Below are 20991 nucleotides of genomic sequence, written 5' to 3' on the forward strand. Positions count from 1 at the left end.
GCAGGGAGCCCAACGTGGGACTCGATCCCGGGTCTCCAGGATCACACCCTGGGCTTAAGGCAGGCGCCAAACCGCTGAGCCACCCAGGGATCCCAATTTTCATATTTTAAAAATTCATTTTCTGTCTCTGTACACTCATGTTCACTTTTGTTTCCTGAACCATTTGAGATTAAGTTTCAGAAATCTGAAACTTGTTTACATCTAATACTTTTGTGTGTATTTCCTTAGAAAGAAGATGGGCTCTTATAGTAATTGAATTCAGGAAGTAAAAGTTAATATAATTAAACATTGAAACTTTAATCTGTAGTCCATAATTTAATTTTGATAATTGTTCCAGTTATTTCCTTTACAGCGTTTCCCCCTTCAGTGTAGGATCTAGTTCAGTTCCGTGTATTGTATTTAGCTGTCATTTCTCTAATCTTCAGGTATTTTTGTTTTGCTTTCATTGTGGTGATGTTTTTGAAAAATACATTTGTAAGATGGGGATTTCTGTGGTCAAAGGGTGCAAAGCTTCAGTTATATGAGTAAGTATTGGATGTACAGCATGGTGACTGTTGTTAACAATACTGCATCGTGTACTTAAACTTTGCAAAGAGGGTACATCTCAAGCATATTCATCTCACTTGTGCTTACTTGCCCACACATGCAAAGAAAGAAAATGTTTCATGTGTACTGAGATGGAGGTATATTCTGTTATCAGGGTGTAGTGTTCGCTGCATGTCCAGAATCTCTGCTTTACTGATTATGCTATTTAGATCTTCTATAGTCTCACTTATTGGTGATCACTTGCCCTGTTGTGCACCGAGAGTTGTGTGTTAAAATCTTCTCAGTATTTTTCTATTTTCCTTGTGTCTCATGTAGTTTCTACTTTACATAGTAGTTTCTGTGTTATTTGGTATGTAAATATTCAAAACTGTTATATTTTTAATCTGAATTGTGGCTACTAGCATCAAAAAGTATCCTTTGTCTTGTTTAACGTGTTGCAAAATATACTTTGCTTTTTTATTTTTTGCAAAATGTACTTTGATGTCAGGATCACAAACCTTGCTTTCTTACTGTTTTTAATTTTTAGAGTTGGGTTTTGCTTTATGAGCTAATTTGAAATCTTCTTCCAGTAAGCCCATTTAGAGTTATTGATATGACTGATGTATTTTGTCTCAATTCTGTTATTTTACATTTCATTTGTGTTTCCCTATTTGGTATGTCATCTTTGCTATTTTAAAATTTTTATTTTGGTATTTAGGAGTGTTTATATTTCTTTTTTAATGATTAATTTTGCATTTATACCTCTCATAGTACCCTTAGTCCCCTCTTTTTTCTTCTTACTTGACCTTTTCAAAAATTCTGTCAGTTCTAAGTGATATTCTTTGACTGTCATCTGTTGTCTGTACAACAGTTATTGCTCATTTTCTACCTTTCCCTTTCTCCTCCCATTTTGTTACCTGCTTTTTTTTTTTTCAAATTTTAAATATTTTTTTTGAGTGGGAGAAGCAAATTTTCAAAAATTGAGGTATAACTGACGTATTAGTCTCAGGTATAAAACATAGTGATTAGTATCTGTATATGTTGCTAATGATCACCACGAGTCTAGTTAATATCCATCACCTTACATAGTTACAAAAATAGTTTTTTCTTGTGATGGGAACTTTTAAGGTCTATTCTCGTAGACACTTTCAAATATGCAGTTTAATATTATTAATTATGGTCACCATGCTGTACATATTAGTTGCTTTCTTTCTTCTTTGTCAGAGCATGGTATTTACATGCTGTTCTTCTGCACATGACCCATACTTGTTTTAGTCTTAACTCTACAATGAAGTCCTTAAATGATTATGATCAGTCCTTTTGCCAGTTTCTACTTGGTTGAATAAAACCTATGCTCTAGTAGATTCCTCCAGGAAGTATATATGTGTATAGTATTCATTAAGCTCTTGCATATTCAGACTATTTTCTTTAGATCTCTGCTATTTCAAGAGCAGCTTGGCTGGGTATAAAATTCTGGGCTTGTTTTCCTCTTTTGAATTTCTTGAAAATACTGCACTACAATTGCCTTGCATTGTATGATGCTCTTGAGAGGTCTGATACCAATCTGATTTTTTTTTTTCCAATCTGATTTTCTTACCTTTATAAGTACTTCAGTTTTTCAGCCCGGGGGCCCTGAGGATTTTTCTGTATTTGAAATCTAATATCCTTACTGTTTATTATATATATATATATATATATATATATAGAGAGAGAGAGAGAGAGAGAGAGAGAGAAAGAGAGAGAGAGCGCGAGCATAAGCCAGGGAGAGGGGCAGAGGGAGAGAGAATCTCAAGCATGCTCCTCATTGAGCACAGAACTGGATATGGGGCTCAGTCTCACAACCCTGAGATCATGATCTGAGCTGAAATCAAGAGTTGGATGCTGGAAATCCCTGGGTGGCTCAGCGGTTTGGTGCCTGCCTTCGGCCCAGGGTGTGATCCTGGAGACCCGGATCGAGTCCCATGTTGGGCTCCCTGCATAGAGCCTGCTTCTCCCTCTGCCTATGTCTCTGCCTCTCTCTCTGTGTGTGTCTTTCATGAGTAAATAAATAAAATCTTAAAAAAAAAAGAGTTGGATGCTTAACCAACTGAGCCACCCAGGCGCCCCTGCCCTTTCTTTAAAGATTTATTTATTTATTTTAGAGAGAGTTAGGAGGAGTATGTGGGGGATGAGGCAAGGGGAGGTGCAGAGGGCGAGGGAGAAGGAGAGAAGCAGATTCCCCACTGAGCACAGAACCTCACTCTGGGCTTGATTGCACAACCCTGAGCTCATGACTTGAGCAGAAATCAAGAGTTGGATGCTTAACTGACTAAGACACCCAGGTGCCTCCTCTTTGTTCTTAAAATATTTTTTTTCTCTTATTTTTATTATTTGGTTGTTTTCCTCTTCTTTCACTGCCTCTTACTGAACATTAATTTGAATATACTCTCCAATGGGCAGTTTGTAATTTATGATTCACTCTGAAATAGTTTTATCTTTTCCTTCAGTCTCTTTCCTGAGTTTCAAAAACTTATTGCATTTCTTTTGTCTATTCGTGTTCTTACGTTTAATCTTCTGTTTTATTATATTTTTATGTACTTGTTTGAGGGTATTTTATTCAGTTTAAAATGTTACATACATATTTATAGTTCGTGGTTGGTATTTTGAGTGAAAGACACTTCAGCTGAAACACTACAGTATTTTGTTATATGTTTTCTTTTGATAGTAAATCTGTGGAGTTATTTTTTTTCAAATTTTCATGGGAACTTTTTAAAAATTTAATTTTTTTTTTTTAGTTAGAGGGAACTTAAATATTGGGGTCATTTTTAGGTGGCTTTTTTCCTTCCTTTGTGGAAATAGGATAAGGGATAAAATTTTAATTGGGGTGAAAATAAAGGAAATTACTTTAGATATGGGTAGCTTGTGGAAAGTTGCATAATTAGTGCTTTCCAAACATACCTGGGAGAAACACCTGTAGAGGTGTTTTTTTGTTTTTGTTTTTGTTTTTTTTTTTTTAATATTCTCAGGGCCCTTTCCTTGAGAAGTCTGATTCAGGAATCTGTGTTTTTAACACTCACTGTTAAGTGGTTCCTCAGTCACATTTTAAGAAACAGTGACATAAGTGATTCCCTTAACTCTAACCCCTTTACCTGAAGCATAGTGAGAAGCTGAGACAGTGAAGGAGTTCAGCACCAGCATGAAGTAGGTCATGCATGAAACCAGCGTTCCTTATTTACAGACATTGGAAGAAGTTAAAAAAAAAAAAAAACAAATGCATGCTTATTAAATCTAGTGAGAAAATGGGTGTGTATGTAGCATAGGATTCTTACTTCTTCAAACTTTTCTGAATATAGTTAAGAGAGTGCCTAAATTTAACCTTTAATATAGATTAATTACGGTGTGAAAATTCAAGGTTATAAATCTTGATGAGTTGAGAAATGTGTTTTGTGACTTAAATTATGTTTAAAGCATTTTTTCTGCTACCAGAAGTGGTTGTCTTGATTGTAAAGTCACTTCTTTAATAGGTGAATTAAACAGGGCACCTGGTGGGCTCAGTTGGTAGAGCATGTGACTCTTGATCTTGGTGTTGTGGGTTTGAGCCCCATGTTGAGTGTAGAGATTACTTAAAAAATAAAATATTTTTTAATAAAGTGGATCAAACAGCCTTAATGAACAAAATTATAAAACTAAGTGATCAGGTGGGACTAGGGTAGAATCAGTTTGAGGCAAGGCAGAGTTTGGAGGCCTGGTGATGTGGATGATGTGGCCATAAAGGTAGAAAGCTGGTTCAGTGTAAGCAATGTGGGTACAGATAGGATAGCACGTGTGGTGTGAAGGAGGATGCTAATTCAAAGAATCTAAAACAGGCATTCTGTCTGTAAGGTGAGAATTTTTTTTAGTCAAGTCAGTGATTTTAGTGTGAAGGAATCTTCTAGAAGAATCATTTACATATTTTAAGTATTACAGACTGATGTCCAATTAACACGTTTTTTGACCATTTGACCTTTTCATTTGTAATGTCTGTTTATTCAAAGCACTGCCTCTAATATTCTTTGCTTATAAAAATAATTTTTATTAGTCTTTGGCATTGAATTGCTATTAATCATAAAATGAGAAAACATTCTCAACCTTTTAACACTTCTTTGCTCCTGGATGAAACCTTCAGGGCACCTGTCCCTTTGGGGCTGCCAGTGGTGCTGACCATGGTGCTGCCTGTGGTACTGTCCGTGGTACTGCCTGCAGCATTTGAAATTGAAACAGCTTGGTCTTTTCTGTTTAGGAACACTGACCTTGTTTTAAAGCATATTTGAAAATGATAGTAATAATGATATTTTAATACACTTATTCAAGTTTCTTGATATATAGGTGGTACACACAGGTATATATGCACATAGATGTATATATATAGGTGTGAATACACACATATATAAATACACATGACATTGTAGAATCATTTTTTGAGCCTTTAATGCACAGAGGTATCATACTGTATGACTCTTTTTGCAGTACAGTTTTTTTAAAAGATTTTATTTATTTATTCATGAAAGACACAGAGAGAGAGAGGCAGAGACACAACACAGGCAGAGGGAGAAGCAGGCTCCATGCAGGGAGCCCGATGTGGGACTTGATCCCGGTACTCCAGGATCACGCCCTGGGCCGAAGGCAGGTGCTAAACCGCTGAGCCACCCAGGGATTCCCTTTGCAGCACAGTTTTTTTTACTGAATATTATATATTAAGGGCAGCCCTGATGGCTCAGCGGTTTGCTGCCTTCAACCCAGGGCGTGATCCTGGAGACCCGGGATTGAGTCCCACATCAGGCTCCCTGCATGGAGCCTACTTCTCCCTCTGCCTGTGTCTCTGCTTCTCTCTCTGTGTCTCTCATGAATAAGTAAATAAAATCTTTTAAAAATTATATATTAATAACCCATCCATCTTTATTAAATATACATCAAGTTTTTAATTGCTGTATAGTATTCCACATTATATATATATATGCTACATTTTATTCATCATTCTGCTTCTGATCAGTGTTTTTTCAACATTTGACTGTTACAAATAATGCTGCAAGGAACCTCGGTATAGATCTCTTTTTATTTTTTATTTTTTTTATTTTTTATTTTTTTAGATCTTTTTTTAGATAAATGTTCAGTAGTCTTTTTGGTACAGACACTTAGATATGGAATTTCTGAATCAACTTACTTATTTTACATTAATATTTTATTCTATACTGATTTTCACTATATGAGGAAACAATTAGGTTCTGTTGCTTATGAAAATTACTTAACATATAACCTGTTAAGTTCTAGGAAATCTGTATGTTCTAGGAAATGTTTAAGAATAAAACACCCAGAAGTGGAGGCAGGAAAGTATTCTAAAACTTTCAGCTGAGACTTGTACTTATTCTTTGATCTTCAGTGAACTTTCTATTCCTTACCCTGGCTTTCTTAATTATTTTGCTTTCAAAAATGTTTATCTTTACGTGCCCGCCTTTACAATGGCAAACCAAAATATAAAAATATGATTATATAAGCAATTTCATTCAGACGATTTACAAAAAATTCTTATATATAATTCAACTGACTAGACTATAAGAAATAAGTTTAGAACAGAATTTGGGGAATAGAAGAAGCAAAGGTCTATGTAGTTCCATCTTCCTTGTTTTACAGATATAACAAATCAAGGCACAGAAAGCTAGATAATTTACTTAGATTTTTACACTCAACAGAATCTATTGAAACATAGACTCCAACATCCCTTTGTCTTGCCTCCTTTTATTAGCATGGAGATTAGGTTTTTTGTTGTTAGATGCTGTTTGTACAAAGATGAGTTAAAAATATGGTCCTTGCTTTCTTTTACATGTCATACATGTAGTAGTTACTGTAGTTCCCTGGTTATGGTGGGTGCTCAGTGAATATTTTTATAGTATTAAAAAAGAATGTCAAACTCTAAGTTGCTCTGGAGCAAACCCATCTAGTAAATATTGTTTTTCAAGTTTTTTTTTTTGTTGTTTGTTTGTTTTTGTCCTGCAAACTAACTTGCTAGGGCAAAAGACTCCACACACTTCTCACCTTAGTTCTTGCTTGTGTCAAACAAAAATCTTGTTTGAAAGCAACATGCTATACCAACTCCACTGGCGCTTTCCATACTGTCATTTTGTCCTCTGTTAAATGAGAAGGAGGAGGATGTAGAGATAGTGTGGGGAGGGCTGTGATTTCCTATAAGAGTTGGATGAAGGGTAAAGGTAGAGGGATAGTGCTATTGAGACAGCATTATTAGGGATTTGTCCTAATTCAGAGGGGAGCAAAATCTCCAGTGGTTATATTATTTTCTTTAATCTGTACCTGTGTGTCCCTCTGCCATGGAAAGCCCCCTTTTGGTCGAGTTCTGTTATGCTTCATTCATGTGAAACTTTTAGTTACTCAAAATACAGCAAGTGTTCAGTGTCCTCGTGATTTTAAAAATGCTTCTTCTTTTTTCCCTAGTATCCTTGTACACATTTGACAAGGCCAAACAATGCATTGGCACAATGACCATCGAGATTGATTTCCTGCAGAAAAAAAGCATTGACTCCAACCCGTACGATACTGACAAGATGGCAGCAGAATTCATTCAGCAGTTCAACAACCAGGCATTCTCAGTGGGACAGCAGGTGGTTTTGAATTTTTTTTTTGTTCCTCCCTCTTGACAGGCATTCCAATCTCTGCAGTTCAGAATTAATTCTACTTTTTAGAAACTGCGAGGAGCGTCACATATGGACAGATATATTCAGTTGAGTGATAAAAAGCAAGGGAAATGCATTTCCTGAACCTCTGAGTCTGATCAGAAAAATTCTTAAGTAGCTTTTCGGTTACAGTAGCTCTTCGCTCTGAAAATTTGGGAACACTGCAAACTTACGTCTCTCAGATTTCTAACTTTTCTTTTTGTGGGACATTTGTTTTGTCTTTGTATGGTTTTCTCTTTCACTGATATATTTCTGTGGAAAAGTAATTCTTAACATTTTTGGTTATGAACTAGAGAAACTTAAGAAAAGTATGTGTGTTTTCAGGTTTTTCATGGAACATCCGAAGCCCAGATTTTCTGTCCTTAAAAGTGATATTACTGATCTTGCCCTTTTTTTTGACTTCAGTTAATACATTGTTAATCTCCTAGGAAGAAATTCTTTTAAATTTTACTTAAAAAAGCTGTGTGAGTTCATAAATTGCTGCTTAATTGTACACATAAATAATCATTACTCATCTGATTTGTTTCTATCTTTGTTACTTTTATTAATTATTCCTAACTCCTTCCTCCTGTCATACATAGCTCCATAGCAAAAGTTCTCAAAATGTGTCCAGAGACTTCAGAGGGTTCCTGAGGCCCTTTCAAGGGGTTTGTGAAATCAAAGTATCTTCCTAATAATACCAAAATGTTATGTCTCTTTTTTCTCTTATTCTCTTACAAACATACTGTGGTGTTTTGTAGACTATGTGATGTGTGCTAGCTCATGAGTATATTGACTATTAAAGCAGATGTGAGGATCCAGCTGTTTTCCTTTAAGCAAGACATTAAAAGATTTGCAAAAATGTGACAGTGTCACTGTTTTACTTAGATTTTTTATTTTGGAAATTGGCGAGCTTTTTTCAAAATTAAAAATATCATTTATGTTCACATATAATGAACTTATTGTCATTTTTATATTAATAAATACATTTTAAGTTTCTTGTTCTAATTTCTATGAGAGTGAATGCCAGTGGATATAATCCATTTAAACAAAATCTTTGAGGATTCTCATAAATTTTTAGTCATTTAAAGGGATCCTGAGACCAAAAAGTTTATGAATCACTGCTTATGGCATTCTGATCTCTAGTGACTTACGGAGATTGTCCTTGCAGGGTCTCATCTGGGAAAGTATGTGGAACAGACAATGAGAGAGAAGTGGTAGAAAGAAATAGCTGTTGGATGAAAGGAGTGTCATTTCTTTGGATCCTCTCATCTAAGTCAAATGGCATAAATCTGGAAGAACAAGACCAGAAATCTGGAGAATCCATACATTATAATATCAAACTTCCATAAGTGGAAACCGAATGACTGATAGATAGGAAAGGGATATAGTGCATTTATTATTATTTTTAAGAGTACTGGTATTAGAATGAACCTCAGAGGTCATCTTGAGTAACCTCCTCATTTTGCAAATGAATAATTTTTAAATTCAGAAAACATAAATGACATGCCTATGGCTATACAGCCAGGGCCATAGCTGAGACAAGAACCTATTAGTTAATTGAACAGTTAATTAAATATTTACTAGATAACCTACTATGTTTCAGCTACTATTTTAGGCCTAGCAGATCAGCAGTGAGCAAAATACACACAATTCCTATTTTTTCAGAGCTTCCTTTCTAATTGAGGAAGACAGAAAAAAAAGCAAGAAATGCCATGTACTGTTAAGTACTTTGATGTAAGTAGAATGAGGTGAGGGGCTAGATATCCAGTCTAGTCCTCTTCCAGATTAGATAGTCCAAGAGGCTCCCCAACACAATGGTCCTCTGTTCATTTGTTGACCACCTGTCCATTGCTTTTTGAGCTGTATACTGTATTGCTTCTGGGTCCCTACACTTTTTGGTGAATAATTATGCTCAAATTGCTTACCTAGACTTCACTGTTTTTACCTTTTCCTTTAGCTTTACTGCTTTAATAGAAAATGCTTTGGTATTTGTAATCATTTAAAACCCAGTAACATGCAGATGTTTATAAACCCAAGAGAGAAAAATCTACTGTGATACAGAGAAGAAATAAATATCTTACCCCAAATCACTGTTCCTAGCATTGATTCCCATTTGTAGTGGTCATTAGTGGCAGGGTTGGCCATCAGCTTTGTCTGCTATAGTTAGTGTTATACTCCAGCAAGTAGAAGAGAGCCTAGATTGTAGAAGGCGCTCGTAAATACTTGGTGAATAAAAAGCATTCAAAAGTTGTCTGTAGGGGATCCCTGGGTGGCGCAGCGGTTTGGCGCCTGCCTTTGGCCCAGGGCGCGATCCTGGAGACCCGGGATCGAGTCCCACGTCGGGCTCCCGGTGCATGGAGCCTGCTTCTCCCTCTGCCTGTGTCTCTGCCTCTCTCTCTCTCTATCTCTCTGTGACTATCATAAATAAATAAAAATTTAAAAAAAATTTCTAAAAATAAAAAAAAAACAAAAAACAAAAGTTGTCTGTAAATTTGTGGGTGGTAGAAAGGCATGAATCTTTGAGTCATGGACCCAACGTTGAATCCTGGCACTGTCATGTACTATGACTCTGACTTCCATTGCTTAGGCCCTCTCTTGATCTCAGCTCCCTTACTAGTAAAACTGAGGAAGACTGTCTGTTTCTAGGAGAGTTTGTGAGTATTAAGTATAGGACTTCTTGTAGTGTTTGGCACATGAAGATACTCAATAAATGTTAGTTCCCTTTTCCTCTCATTGCCTGTGTGAGTAGTTTGCCTGTCGAACAAATTTGAGAGGGATACAGGAGAAAACTGCCTTCCCTGCATTTGCAAAACACTGGTGATGATGTAAGAATCCAGCCATTATATCATAAAGTGGTTTTTCTCCCTTTATCTCTTTTCTATGTAGCTTGTGTTTAGCTTCAATGAAAAACTTTTTGGCTTGCTGGTAAAGGACATCGAAGCCATGGATCCTAGCATCCTGAAGGGAGAGCCCGCGACAGGTAAAAGACAGAAGGTATGTTTTATTTCTAATAATCATTGTGATGTGACTTGTGCAGGTTAATATAACATTTGTAGCCATTCTCTTGCTCAGTGATTTCTTTCTTATTATGTACTCTTTGTTTTAAGGTAATAGGGAGAAAACATTGCTTTTATAGCTAACGCTATTTTTTAAATATAGCATAAAATACCCTTGCAGACTTAATAGTAATTGAAATTTGTAAGTGTACTCGTAATCCTAGTTGAATGCAGATGATATTTATTGTATACAATAATAACAGTAAGACCGGCATTTTCAAAAGATATATGCACTGAAATTCAATGGAAACAAAAATAAATGTAACTTAGATAATAGTTTGGAAGATTTGCTTTGCTCAAAGAGACCTTATTTCTTGTCATTTTTGGCCTTGCTTTGGAAAGTCTAGAAGTTCACTATTAGACTACTAATTATTGTCTTTTTATACAGATTGAAGTAGGACTGGTTGTTGGGAACAGTCAGGTTGCATTTGAAAAAGCAGAAAATTCATCACTCAATCTTATTGGTAAGATTTGCAATTTTTTGAAAACTCTGAATGAAGTGGGACTATCTCTGTTATCATATGTGGCTCAACTACCCTGATTTTTAAGTCTGGGAGGATAATAAGGGCACCTTCATTGAGAAGACTTACCACAAATCCACGAAGTATTTCATCACTGTCAGCTGTGCTGATACACAGAAAAAAAGTTGAGAAAAAAAAGTTCAAAATGTTCACCAGATCCTCGTTGTCCAATAAAAATGGAATGTGAGCCTTATGTGTAATTTTTAACTTCCTAGCAATCACACTAAAAACCAGGAAAAAAATACAGAATAAAATTAATGTTAATCTATAAGTTTTGAGATAAGTTCAGGCTTACAGAATATTTGCGAAAATAGTTTAGGGAGTTTCTCTATACTTCACCAGCATCCTTGGTGTTACATCTCAAATAATCATAGCACAATTACTCAAACTAAGTTAACACAGTTACACTGCTACCATCGAAACTGCAGGCTTTATTTGGGTTTCACTAGTTTTTTTTGCATCATGTCCTTTCGGTTATAGGATCTGATTCAGGATTTCACGTTGTGTTTAGTTTAGTTTCCATAGTCTTTTCTGACAGTTCGTCAGGCTTCCACTGTCTTTACACACCTTGGTGCATAAGGTTTCTGTATGTACCTTGAGAACTGGTCAGTTATTTGCAGACTACCCTTCACTTAGTGGTGTGTTAGATGTGATACTGGCATCACTTCTGTTAGTGATTGAGTTAAATGGTGAATGTACAGGTAAAGACAGTCTTCCCAATAGATTCATAGCTCTGTCCTACTCTTGTATGTTAGCCTTGCTTTTATTATATTAAAATAGTGCAGATTGGACTCTAAGAAAAGTAACTCACCAGAATGATGATATCATTAACTCTATAGTAATTCTGATTTAGGGTGATTTTCACTATGCTGATGTCTTCTTCCCCAGTAGAAAGTAGAGGATTTTCATTGATTGTGCACCATTATCTCCAAGGTTATTTACCTTCAAATATGTGATCTTTTTTCTTGATCTGTAAATTATCATTCCTTTCTTACCAGTTTTTTTCTTAATTTTACAATAAAATACTGGTTTCATAAAATAGACATTCACTGAAAAACAACTCACACACTCTAAAATTTTAAAATTTGATTCTATTTTCATATATTATAATTTGCTTTATTTCTTAACAAGCTTCTTAATATACCTCAACAATATAATTTTTAATGACTATGTATGTTGTTTTATGGGTATAGGATTTATCAGAATCTCCTGTTATTGATTCAATATATTTCTTTTTTTTTTTATTCAATACATTTCTGAAGTGAGTTCTTTGTATTTTACACACCTTTAATACACCTTTTGTTAAGGTATCTTAAGGGAGTTGCATGACTTTCATACAGTGTTGGTATTTCTAAGTAATTCATGCAAAGATGTGATTGATAGGCTTTTTTCCATTGATAAAATGGTGTACTAATTTACCATGATGTAAATTTGGCCACAGGAGGGCAGTAGAGTGTAAGAAATATATTTTTGATCACATTATAAAGAAATGTTGAGTCCACAAAACTAACCATAAAATCACCATCTAGGATAAACTTTGCCTAATGTGACTTTTTCTTCTCTAGTTTTAAAGAAACTATATCACTTTCTTTTTTGTTTATAGTAGAGTGCTCTAAAGTGCGTTTATTGTTTTTGAGATGGCTAATGTGGTTCTCCCGAGTTACTTTAGGTGGCACTATGACCTTTAAGTTAGATAATTTTTATCTGTGGAAATTTGAAAACATGGATTTTGAAATCATTAAGACTTAAGGATGATTTCAGACTTTTGTGTGCAAGTGGAGAAAAAATAAGACATCAGACTTAGTGCATCTTTCCAGGTTAAGAGGTTATACACAGTTTATAAACTTAATCTAGATAAACATATGTATTTTTAAATGCACTTGCTTCAGGAGCCGTGAGGGATTGCTAGATTTCAGTTGCATTTCTAGCAACTAGTGTTGTCTTCATCAGATGTACACATAGTGTTTAATCAGCCAAGTTGGTTAACTTGATTAGGATTAGAGGTTAATAAGACTGGCTTCATGGATTGATCACAAATGGACTACTGCATGAGTTTAGACATTTTGGAAGTGATTTACTGGCCCTGAATGGGTCCAGACAAAGTAGTTAACATAGCAAAACGTATTCTTCTTATTTGAAAATCAGCTAAGAGCATGTTCATCTTTGTATAGGGTACCTTCTCTTTATTCATTAAGGATGCCCAGCAATTTCTGTCTTTTTTCACCTAGTAATGAAGTTCTTGTTTCACATTGATTATCTTTGTTTGACATAGGCAAAGCTAAAACCAAGGAAAATCGCCAGTCTATCATCAATCCTGACTGGAACTTTGAAAAAATGGGAATAGGAGGTCTGGACAAAGAATTTTCAGATATTTTTCGACGAGCATTTGCTTCTCGAGTATTTCCTCCAGAGATTGTGGAGCAGATGGGTGAGTTTAAAAAGGAAAATTTGGTAAAATCTTGTATTGTTTTTTTTTTTTTTTTTAAAGAATGCAATGAAGTCTTTTTTTTTTTTTTCCCCCAATAATGTTTCGAAATTATTTTTCAGGCCTGCCAGTGTTTTTGTGTTTTAACTTTTTATTTCTTTAAAAAAAAAAAGTTTTCTAAACAAGTTTTGAAGTATTAGAATTTTTTAAATTACATTTGAGTTTTATAGGGAAAATAAAAATATTTGTGGTTGCTTTATCTTAATGACTTATTTATTTAAGTATATTTGTGTGTGGACATATTTAGGAATTTCATTTTATTTACTTATTTATAAAAGGTCTTCTCTAGGGCATATTTAGAAATTTCACCTGACTCTAAACATCACTGTGGATCAGATTTACCCTGCTGAATCATCATTATCTATTAACCGTGGGCATTATTTTACATTAGCTGCTACTTCTTTTTATTGTGCTGTTGCATGACCCAATTAGTATGTCTTCACAACTAGTAAATGGATTCTTGGCATGTTTTTAAATTAGGTAAGTTTGATCCAAAAAGACAAATGCAGGATATACATGGGAGTTTCTATATTGCATATAAAGAAATGTGTTATGCATTTATCATTTTCTTCTTGAAGGTTTATTTAATTTATCTGTAGACTGAAGTGGCTTTATTTGCTCTAGTGGAAATGCTGTCATGACTGTTCTCATATCCATATCATAGGTCGAATTGGAATGTGAGCAACGGAATATCTGAGAAAGGAATTTATAACATAACAGCTTCTGGCAGACTATTAGTATAAAGTCAGAGTCTTCAAAAAACCTGAAGGAACATGAATATATTACTCCCCTCGCCTCCATCATTTTTTATCTTTACATTGCTACTGGGAGATAAAAGTATGGTGGGGAAAAGAACTGCTTTCTAGGCACTAAGTGCTTGGTTTTATTAGCTTCCTATTGTTGGTAGCTTCTCTGCCTGGCTGTTCACTCTGATAAATTACAGACACAGCACACACCTGTTCTCTGGGTAAAGGTCGAGTTTGGAGTTGGATTAAGAGAAAATGACAGAGACCCTCATCACCTGAGTTTTATACACCTTGAGATGGCAATAACATTGAGCGATAACAAAGGCCAAGTCCATAAAAAACAATTTTAATTTGGAACATAGTATTAAAAAATGTGGTAATTCACTATCTTGGTAATGTGTGTTTTGAAGCACAGTAAGTCCATAAAGCTTTTTGATCAAGACATGGAAATGTTGTTTGTATGTATTTTGGGTATCAGGAGAGATAAAAAGGATAATTTTAAATATTCTAAGTTATTCTTGTGGTATATTTTTACTGGTTTTCAAGACTGAGCTCTGTGCAGAGTCTAATGATTCTGTTTCTTTGAAGATTTATATTATCTAGCCAATGAGTAGAAAAAAATGGCCTCTGTAATAAGCCATATCTTTTCATTATATTGTAAATATTTTCTCACAGTTTGGAAACTATCAAGTTATTCAGTTATTCAGATATGCATTTCCTGTTTGTGCATTATCCAAACCCTGCTCATTAGAGCCTCTTTCTGCAGTTGGGTAAATAATATGTAAAGGAGCAAAGCTCATATTAGTCGATTTGTGACTTTCCCGGCTGTTGAAAAGCTTGGAATTAAGTCAAAACAGATTTGGAATTTTTGAGTGAATTTATTTATTTTTATTTTTATTTTTTTAATTTTTTATTTATTTATGATAGTCACAGAGAGAGAGAGAGGCAGAGACACAGGCAGAGGGAGAAGCAGGCTCCATGCACCGGGAGCCTGATGTGGGATTCGATCCCGGGTCTCCAGGATCGCGCCCTGGGCCAAAGGCAGGCGCTAAACTGCTGCGCCACCCAGGGATCCCTTTTTGAGTGAATTTAATCTGTGTTTCTGCAATCCATATTGAAATTAAATTATAATACTTTGTGTTTTGTTATGTCAACATGTTTTTTGATTAAGAACCATGAATTTGAATTTTGTTTGAGACTGCTACTATCTAGAACCTTTTTTGTGGATTTATTTTTCTGATATTTTTACACTAATTGGACAAAAAATGAGTTTTATTCTTTAAACATTTTTTTTTCCTCTTTATGGCTTTTCACCATCAGGATGCATGTATTGTCAATTTGATTTAAAAGGCAAAAAGTATAAAACTATATTTGCTTTTGAGATAAATTGAAAGACATTATTTTATTCTGAATGAAGATTGTCAGTGTCATAAAGCTACATTTTTATGGTAAATGGCTGGGAAATAATTTTCTTGCTATGCATGTGTCATTTCCTATTTTCCATTAGAGTTGTCTTTTTTCTTTTGAATTTGGGGGAATTACAGAGTAGAATACCTCATTTCAGTCCAAGAACAGTGGGGTTATAAAATTTTCATTAGCTTTGATAAAAGTATATAATAGATTGCTTACATTTGGATAGAATATAAAATACCCCTCCACACACACAAGTTCTTTTTGTATATATACCTTGTGTTCTTTTACCCTGCCAGGTGGGAACAAAATTAGCTGATTTTTTCCTCACTGTTTGTTAACTAAGTAGCTAAGTTCAACTGGGGATCTAATACTGGGTGCGATTATTTAAATCAAAGTGGGAAAAAAAATAGTGATTAGAGAAGGATAATTTATGTAGGTTATGAGGCTGTTTTGTTTAAAGCAGAGAACTTTTGGCCTGAGACCAAATCATTGTGTTTACCACGGAGTCTAGGGTTATGTCTGCTTTGCAAGTAGGAATCTTAACTAAATGGATCTTTTTTTGCCTATGTATTAAAGTTGTAAGTTTAGAGTGATCAATTTAGAATTCTCTTCTCTCATTGTGTTTATGAGTGATAATTCTGCTTCTAGATAATACAGTTCTTTCCTTTGTCTTGCCAAACTTCATGTTACTTTCCAGGATTGAGGATGTAGTTTAGAAACATGCAGAATGTTGCTGGTGAGATAGATGAAGACTAAAGGGCCAAACAGCATCACACAGTGATGCAAGAACATTCAAGGTCAGATGAGGTCACACACATGCAGTAAATGTCCTGGAGCACTTTCTGAGTCCCAGGATAGAAGTGTGGGCATTATATACTGGTGTCTGAAAGTCTCAGCGAATAAACTCTGATTGCCATCCTTGAGCACAGTAAAGTGTTAGCTGAAAGTATACCTCTGTTCGGACATTTACCACATTTACTCCCTTGCATGCAGTTTGTAGAGAGTGTTAGGATAATTAATTGATTGATTCCCTCAATTCTCAGTTGTGGCTCTTTTGTTGACAAAGATATTCTATAAAGAAATTTCATTTTTCAGCATCCCTGGCAATTACCCCTAAGTTGTAAATGGTGGAGCAAGCAAACAAACAAAAACCTACAAACCTCTTCAAAGAACAGTGGAATAATTATTAAAGAATTAGCATCTTTTAATGTAGTTTTAGGACTAGATTTACATGTATGTAAGGAAAGGGACCTTGGCAGAAGTTACCCGTTTTAGAGCTGAAAGCAAAAAGGTGTGTAGACTGAAGGCCTCCAGCCTCATGCTGCCTTTTGGTGGTTCTGTACCTTGCAGGAATCCAGGCCACTTCGTGGAGAGGCGAGCCTCTGTGATGGTCTTGAGCCCCCCTTCTTTGAAACTGTTCTTTTTGGTCGCCTTCATGCCTTCCTCTTTAAGCCCATTTTCAATCTGTATTTTTAAGATTTCTTTTGAAATTCTAGAGGAAAGCAACTCTTTTCTGATACTGTGAGTGAAACTGTAGTTACTCTGTGGAGTACAGCGCAGGGAAGATAAGGAGCCTCTCAATCACATGCAGACATCTTTCACATGCTAAGAATGGTACAAATAAAATACGGTGGAAGAAAGGGTGCTGAGGTTTTGTACTCACCATATTTGGGAGAGAGGGAGTTCTTGCTCAGATTAACATAAACACTGACACTCTTAAGATGCATTTTCACACCCCCACTCATGAGGAGAGATTGCAATTTAAATGGGGGTTAAGACATCTAGCCGAACTCCAGGGCTCTGTAAAAGGAACCCTAAGGCTAAAGAGCTTATCTGAAATTTGAAAAAAAGAAAAAAAAATGAAGCTTTCTGACATTCATCTTTTTTCCTTGTATTAGTCATAACTTGCTTTTCAGCTATATTTTAGGTTTTGAATGCCAACCTGACATCTGTTCAAGTCTGCCTGTAATTTATTACGAAAGGAAAAGAAAGCAGTTGCTCACTAGTTAGAGATGTAAAACTTCCCCCTTCTGCTTTTCCACCAAGTACTTATAGATGATACTTGGATATGAAGAAGTAATAGTTTACTAATTCTGACTTCATGTTGGGAAGTTTGTAAAGTTGTTTTTCTTTTTAATTAGAAGAGATGGCTTATAACCATGTGATTTTCAAAAATCTCTAAAACAGCGTTTAGAGTTAAAGCACTAGAGCTAAATACCCTAAAAAATACCGTAAAAAATACTTTTTATAAGTTGAAATTTTTAATCATGAGTTAACTCTTGCATTGGTTTTAATTTTTTAAGTAAAATTTACTTATATTTGGATAGGAATAATGTAGTTATGCTGGTATCTCAGTCCAACCATATATAAAGTCAGCATTTTCTATTAATCGATTTTTAGAAATAAATCTTTTAAGGAGGCAGAGCTGTCTAGAGTCTAAGCTAATGGATTAAATTTGCTGACAACTACAGGTGAGTTACAGATCAATAATTGGATCACTAGTCTAAGTTTGAACCTGAATGTCCAGCAGTAAGGAAATAAATAAACTATGCTACATGCTTTTTCTCTCATTATGGAAGGAATCCAGTGAAGCAAGTCTTAAAATGATACAGCTCCAAATATACAGACATGTTATAATAAAAAATACATGTATAAAACTGAAAGTTAAATGCATAGAGGTCTCTATGAACACACATTACATTGAAAAAACATTGTTTACTTATGTGAAAGGGAAGTTAGGAATGGAAATATAGGGAGATTTTTATTCTTTTACTCTCTATACTTCTGCATCTGAATGTTTTACTGTGATCTTATTTTTCTACTTGTGTAGAAATACTTGGCTCTTTCTTTCTTGTGGTAGCTTCACTGTCCACACAGGAAAGTAGCCTGAGAACAGGTGTGTCCCACATCCTTCATGAAGTTTCATTTTTTTCTTTTCTTTTTTCTTCATGAGGTTTCTATGGAGGAGAAGAGTGCGGGGGTGGGGGAATGGGACCCCCGGGGCTTTGATAGCAGCCTGTGACAGTGGGGAGTTAGAAGTACCTGTCCTTTTCCACTGAAAAGATAAAGATAAAACCAGTTTCCTGATATGTAACAAACTACTTCCTCCTATTAACTTTTTTGCATTATAGTAATGAATATAAGTTGTTTGTATGCCCTGCAAATCATGAGAACATTTACATCCAGGCCTTTACGCAGCTGTGGAAGCATGAGAGGGGAGAGTGGGATACAGGGACTTGAGGGAGAGCAGAGTTTCTGACATGTGAGGAACTGTGCTTGAATTTGCTCAGTCTTCACACCCTTTCCAAATGAGGAATCCAGCTCCCTTGACTCCTGACATGAAGTGGTGGATGTTTCTTCCCCTTTACTTAGATTGGTGGTGATGATGTTGATGACAATAGTAGCTAATACTCATAGTACCAGACACTGTTCTCAATTCTTAACATATATTAACTCACTCAGTTCTCACAATAACAGCCTTATCAGGTAGATATTATATCATCCCCATATTATGGAGAAGGAAACTGAGTCTCTGAAAGGTTAAGTAAGTAGTCTAAGCTATTAAGTAGTGGAGTCAGATTTGAATCCAGGCAGTCCGGCCTCAAAGTCCAAACCATTAACACTTATCTTCTCTCATGAAATCCTATATACTATAAAACCACTAAAATGGGCCTTCTCAGTGCTACTTCTTGGGTCCTCTGAGGTAGTCTTTGAGGGAGCTAGAGCCAAGAGTTTTTCAACTGTGGCATCATTAGACATTTTTGGGCTGGATAATTATTTATTGTGTGGCACTGGTTGTCCTGTGCATTGTAGGGTGTTTAGCAGCATCTCTGGCCTCTACTTAACTGGATGCGTGTGGCACTCCCCACCTACCCCTAGAGGTGAGAACCAAAAATATTTCCAGACATTGCCAAAACCGCCTCTGGGGGACAAAATCACCCTTGGTGATCTAGCACAACCCCCTGGTTTCTCTTTACAGATGCAGAAATTATGGCCCAAGGTCACTAAGCAAGTCACAGACAGAACTAGGACTAGAATTTGGTACTCCTGATTCAGGAACTGTTGAAGGAGGAGAAGGAAGTGACTTACTAAGTTTGTGTAGCTAGTAAGTAGCCAAGCTCGGGCTGGAAGTAGGATATGTGGTTCCAGAGTCTGATTTCTCTGCTGCTTCTCCAGATACTGGAGAGATGGAGCCAAGAATCAAGGAGTCAAGGAAGCCTTGAAGTTTAGGTCAAAGAATTTTTTCCCCCAAAGATTTATTTATTTATTTGAGAGAATATGTGTACACAAGCAGGGGGGAGGAGCAGAGGAAGAAGCAGGACCCCCTCTTACCCCCACTATGCCCCCCGCTGCTGAGCAGGGAGCCTGATGTGGGGCTCTTTCCCAGGACCCCAAAATCATGATCTGAGCCAAAGACAGATGCTTACTTAATTAACTGAGCAACCCAGGCACCCCTAGATCAAAGGATATTTTATTTTATCAAAGTGGCATTTTTGCCTTTCTTCCTTAATTCATTCTCAAAGAAGTTTATAAAGTTTTCCATATAGAAAGGTTCTGAGAACTTAGACAAATGTAGGTTAGGAGGGTGGAAAGGAAGAGAGGAATTATTAATGAAACCCTGAAGGTCTGCAGGTCTGGCCTCACCCCCCACCATTGCCTATATGCAGATATGTGTTCAGAAAATAGACTGCAGAAATCGGACTTCTGCATTTAAGTATTAGGACAACTTTCTAAACTGTTTACGTTTTTCTAACCTCTCTGTCTCTGCTAATGAGTTAAACCACCTTCTCCTTCATCTTCCTCTTTGTCATCCTCTTCTTCTTCCTCCCTGCTCCTCTTGCTTCTCTTCCTTCTCCTCCCCCACCACCTTTCTTCTTCCCCTTCTTTCTTTTCAAGATTAGCAGCATTTTCCAAAAGTCTCAGATTTTTTGTCATGGTGGGAGGGTATTGCCTGGAAATACAAAAATCTCTTTATCTGTTTAAGTTTTTAAATTTTGAGAAACTGCCCCAATTGAGATTTCTTAATTTTCTTATTTCTGGCAGATTTTCTGTAATTTAAATCTGACAAGAATCAGTGGACTTCTCTTGGCCTGGAGAAGAAGTATAAGTGCTCAATATATGAGAGTAGATAAACTCTCTATAACACTAAGGTTTTTTATAAATTACCTTTCTAGTAACCACATATATCCAAATTGTTGTGAGCTCAAAGACATGAAGCATTGGTTGTAGGACTGAATGTCTGATACTTAAGTCTAGTCCGCTTTCTTCATGTGTTTTTTGGTACCTGTTGTAGCATTAATACAGGAAGGAAGTGATTGCTTTGAGTGTGTCAGCAGCTTTGTCTTAACTGTCAACTTAGAGGTGGAGCATAAATGTTAAATAATCATTTAAAAGTTAAGCACTATAACCTAACAAGTGATATCGGAAGTCAGTATCTGATAAAGTGCCAAATGAGTGGCACAGATGAAAAGTCCTATAGCAGTTCTAAGAGAGCGAGTCACTGAAGACTTCATGGAGGAGGTGGAGCTTGAATGAGTCCTTAAATGCTGAATCATTTTGGAT

General features: G+C 35.8%; 1 protein-coding gene across 1 annotated transcript in view; it reads left to right on the plus strand.

The window, feature by feature from the left end:
• NSF (N-ethylmaleimide sensitive factor, vesicle fusing ATPase) overlaps positions 1-20991 on the plus strand; it is a 144068-nt gene that overhangs the window by 27224 nt on the left and 95853 nt on the right. The window contains exons 5-8 of the mRNA XM_072746950.1: positions 6988-7154; positions 10095-10202; positions 10653-10728; positions 13058-13213. Of these exons, the coding sequence (XP_072603051.1) occupies positions 6988-7154; positions 10095-10202; positions 10653-10728; positions 13058-13213 (507 nt within the window). The remainder of the gene's footprint in view (positions 1-6987; positions 7155-10094; positions 10203-10652; positions 10729-13057; positions 13214-20991) is intronic.

The sequence above is a fragment of the Vulpes vulpes genome, chromosome 2, assembly GCF_048418805.1.
Source record: "Vulpes vulpes isolate BD-2025 chromosome 2, VulVul3, whole genome shotgun sequence".
Lineage (NCBI taxonomy): Eukaryota > Metazoa > Chordata > Mammalia > Carnivora > Canidae > Vulpes > Vulpes vulpes.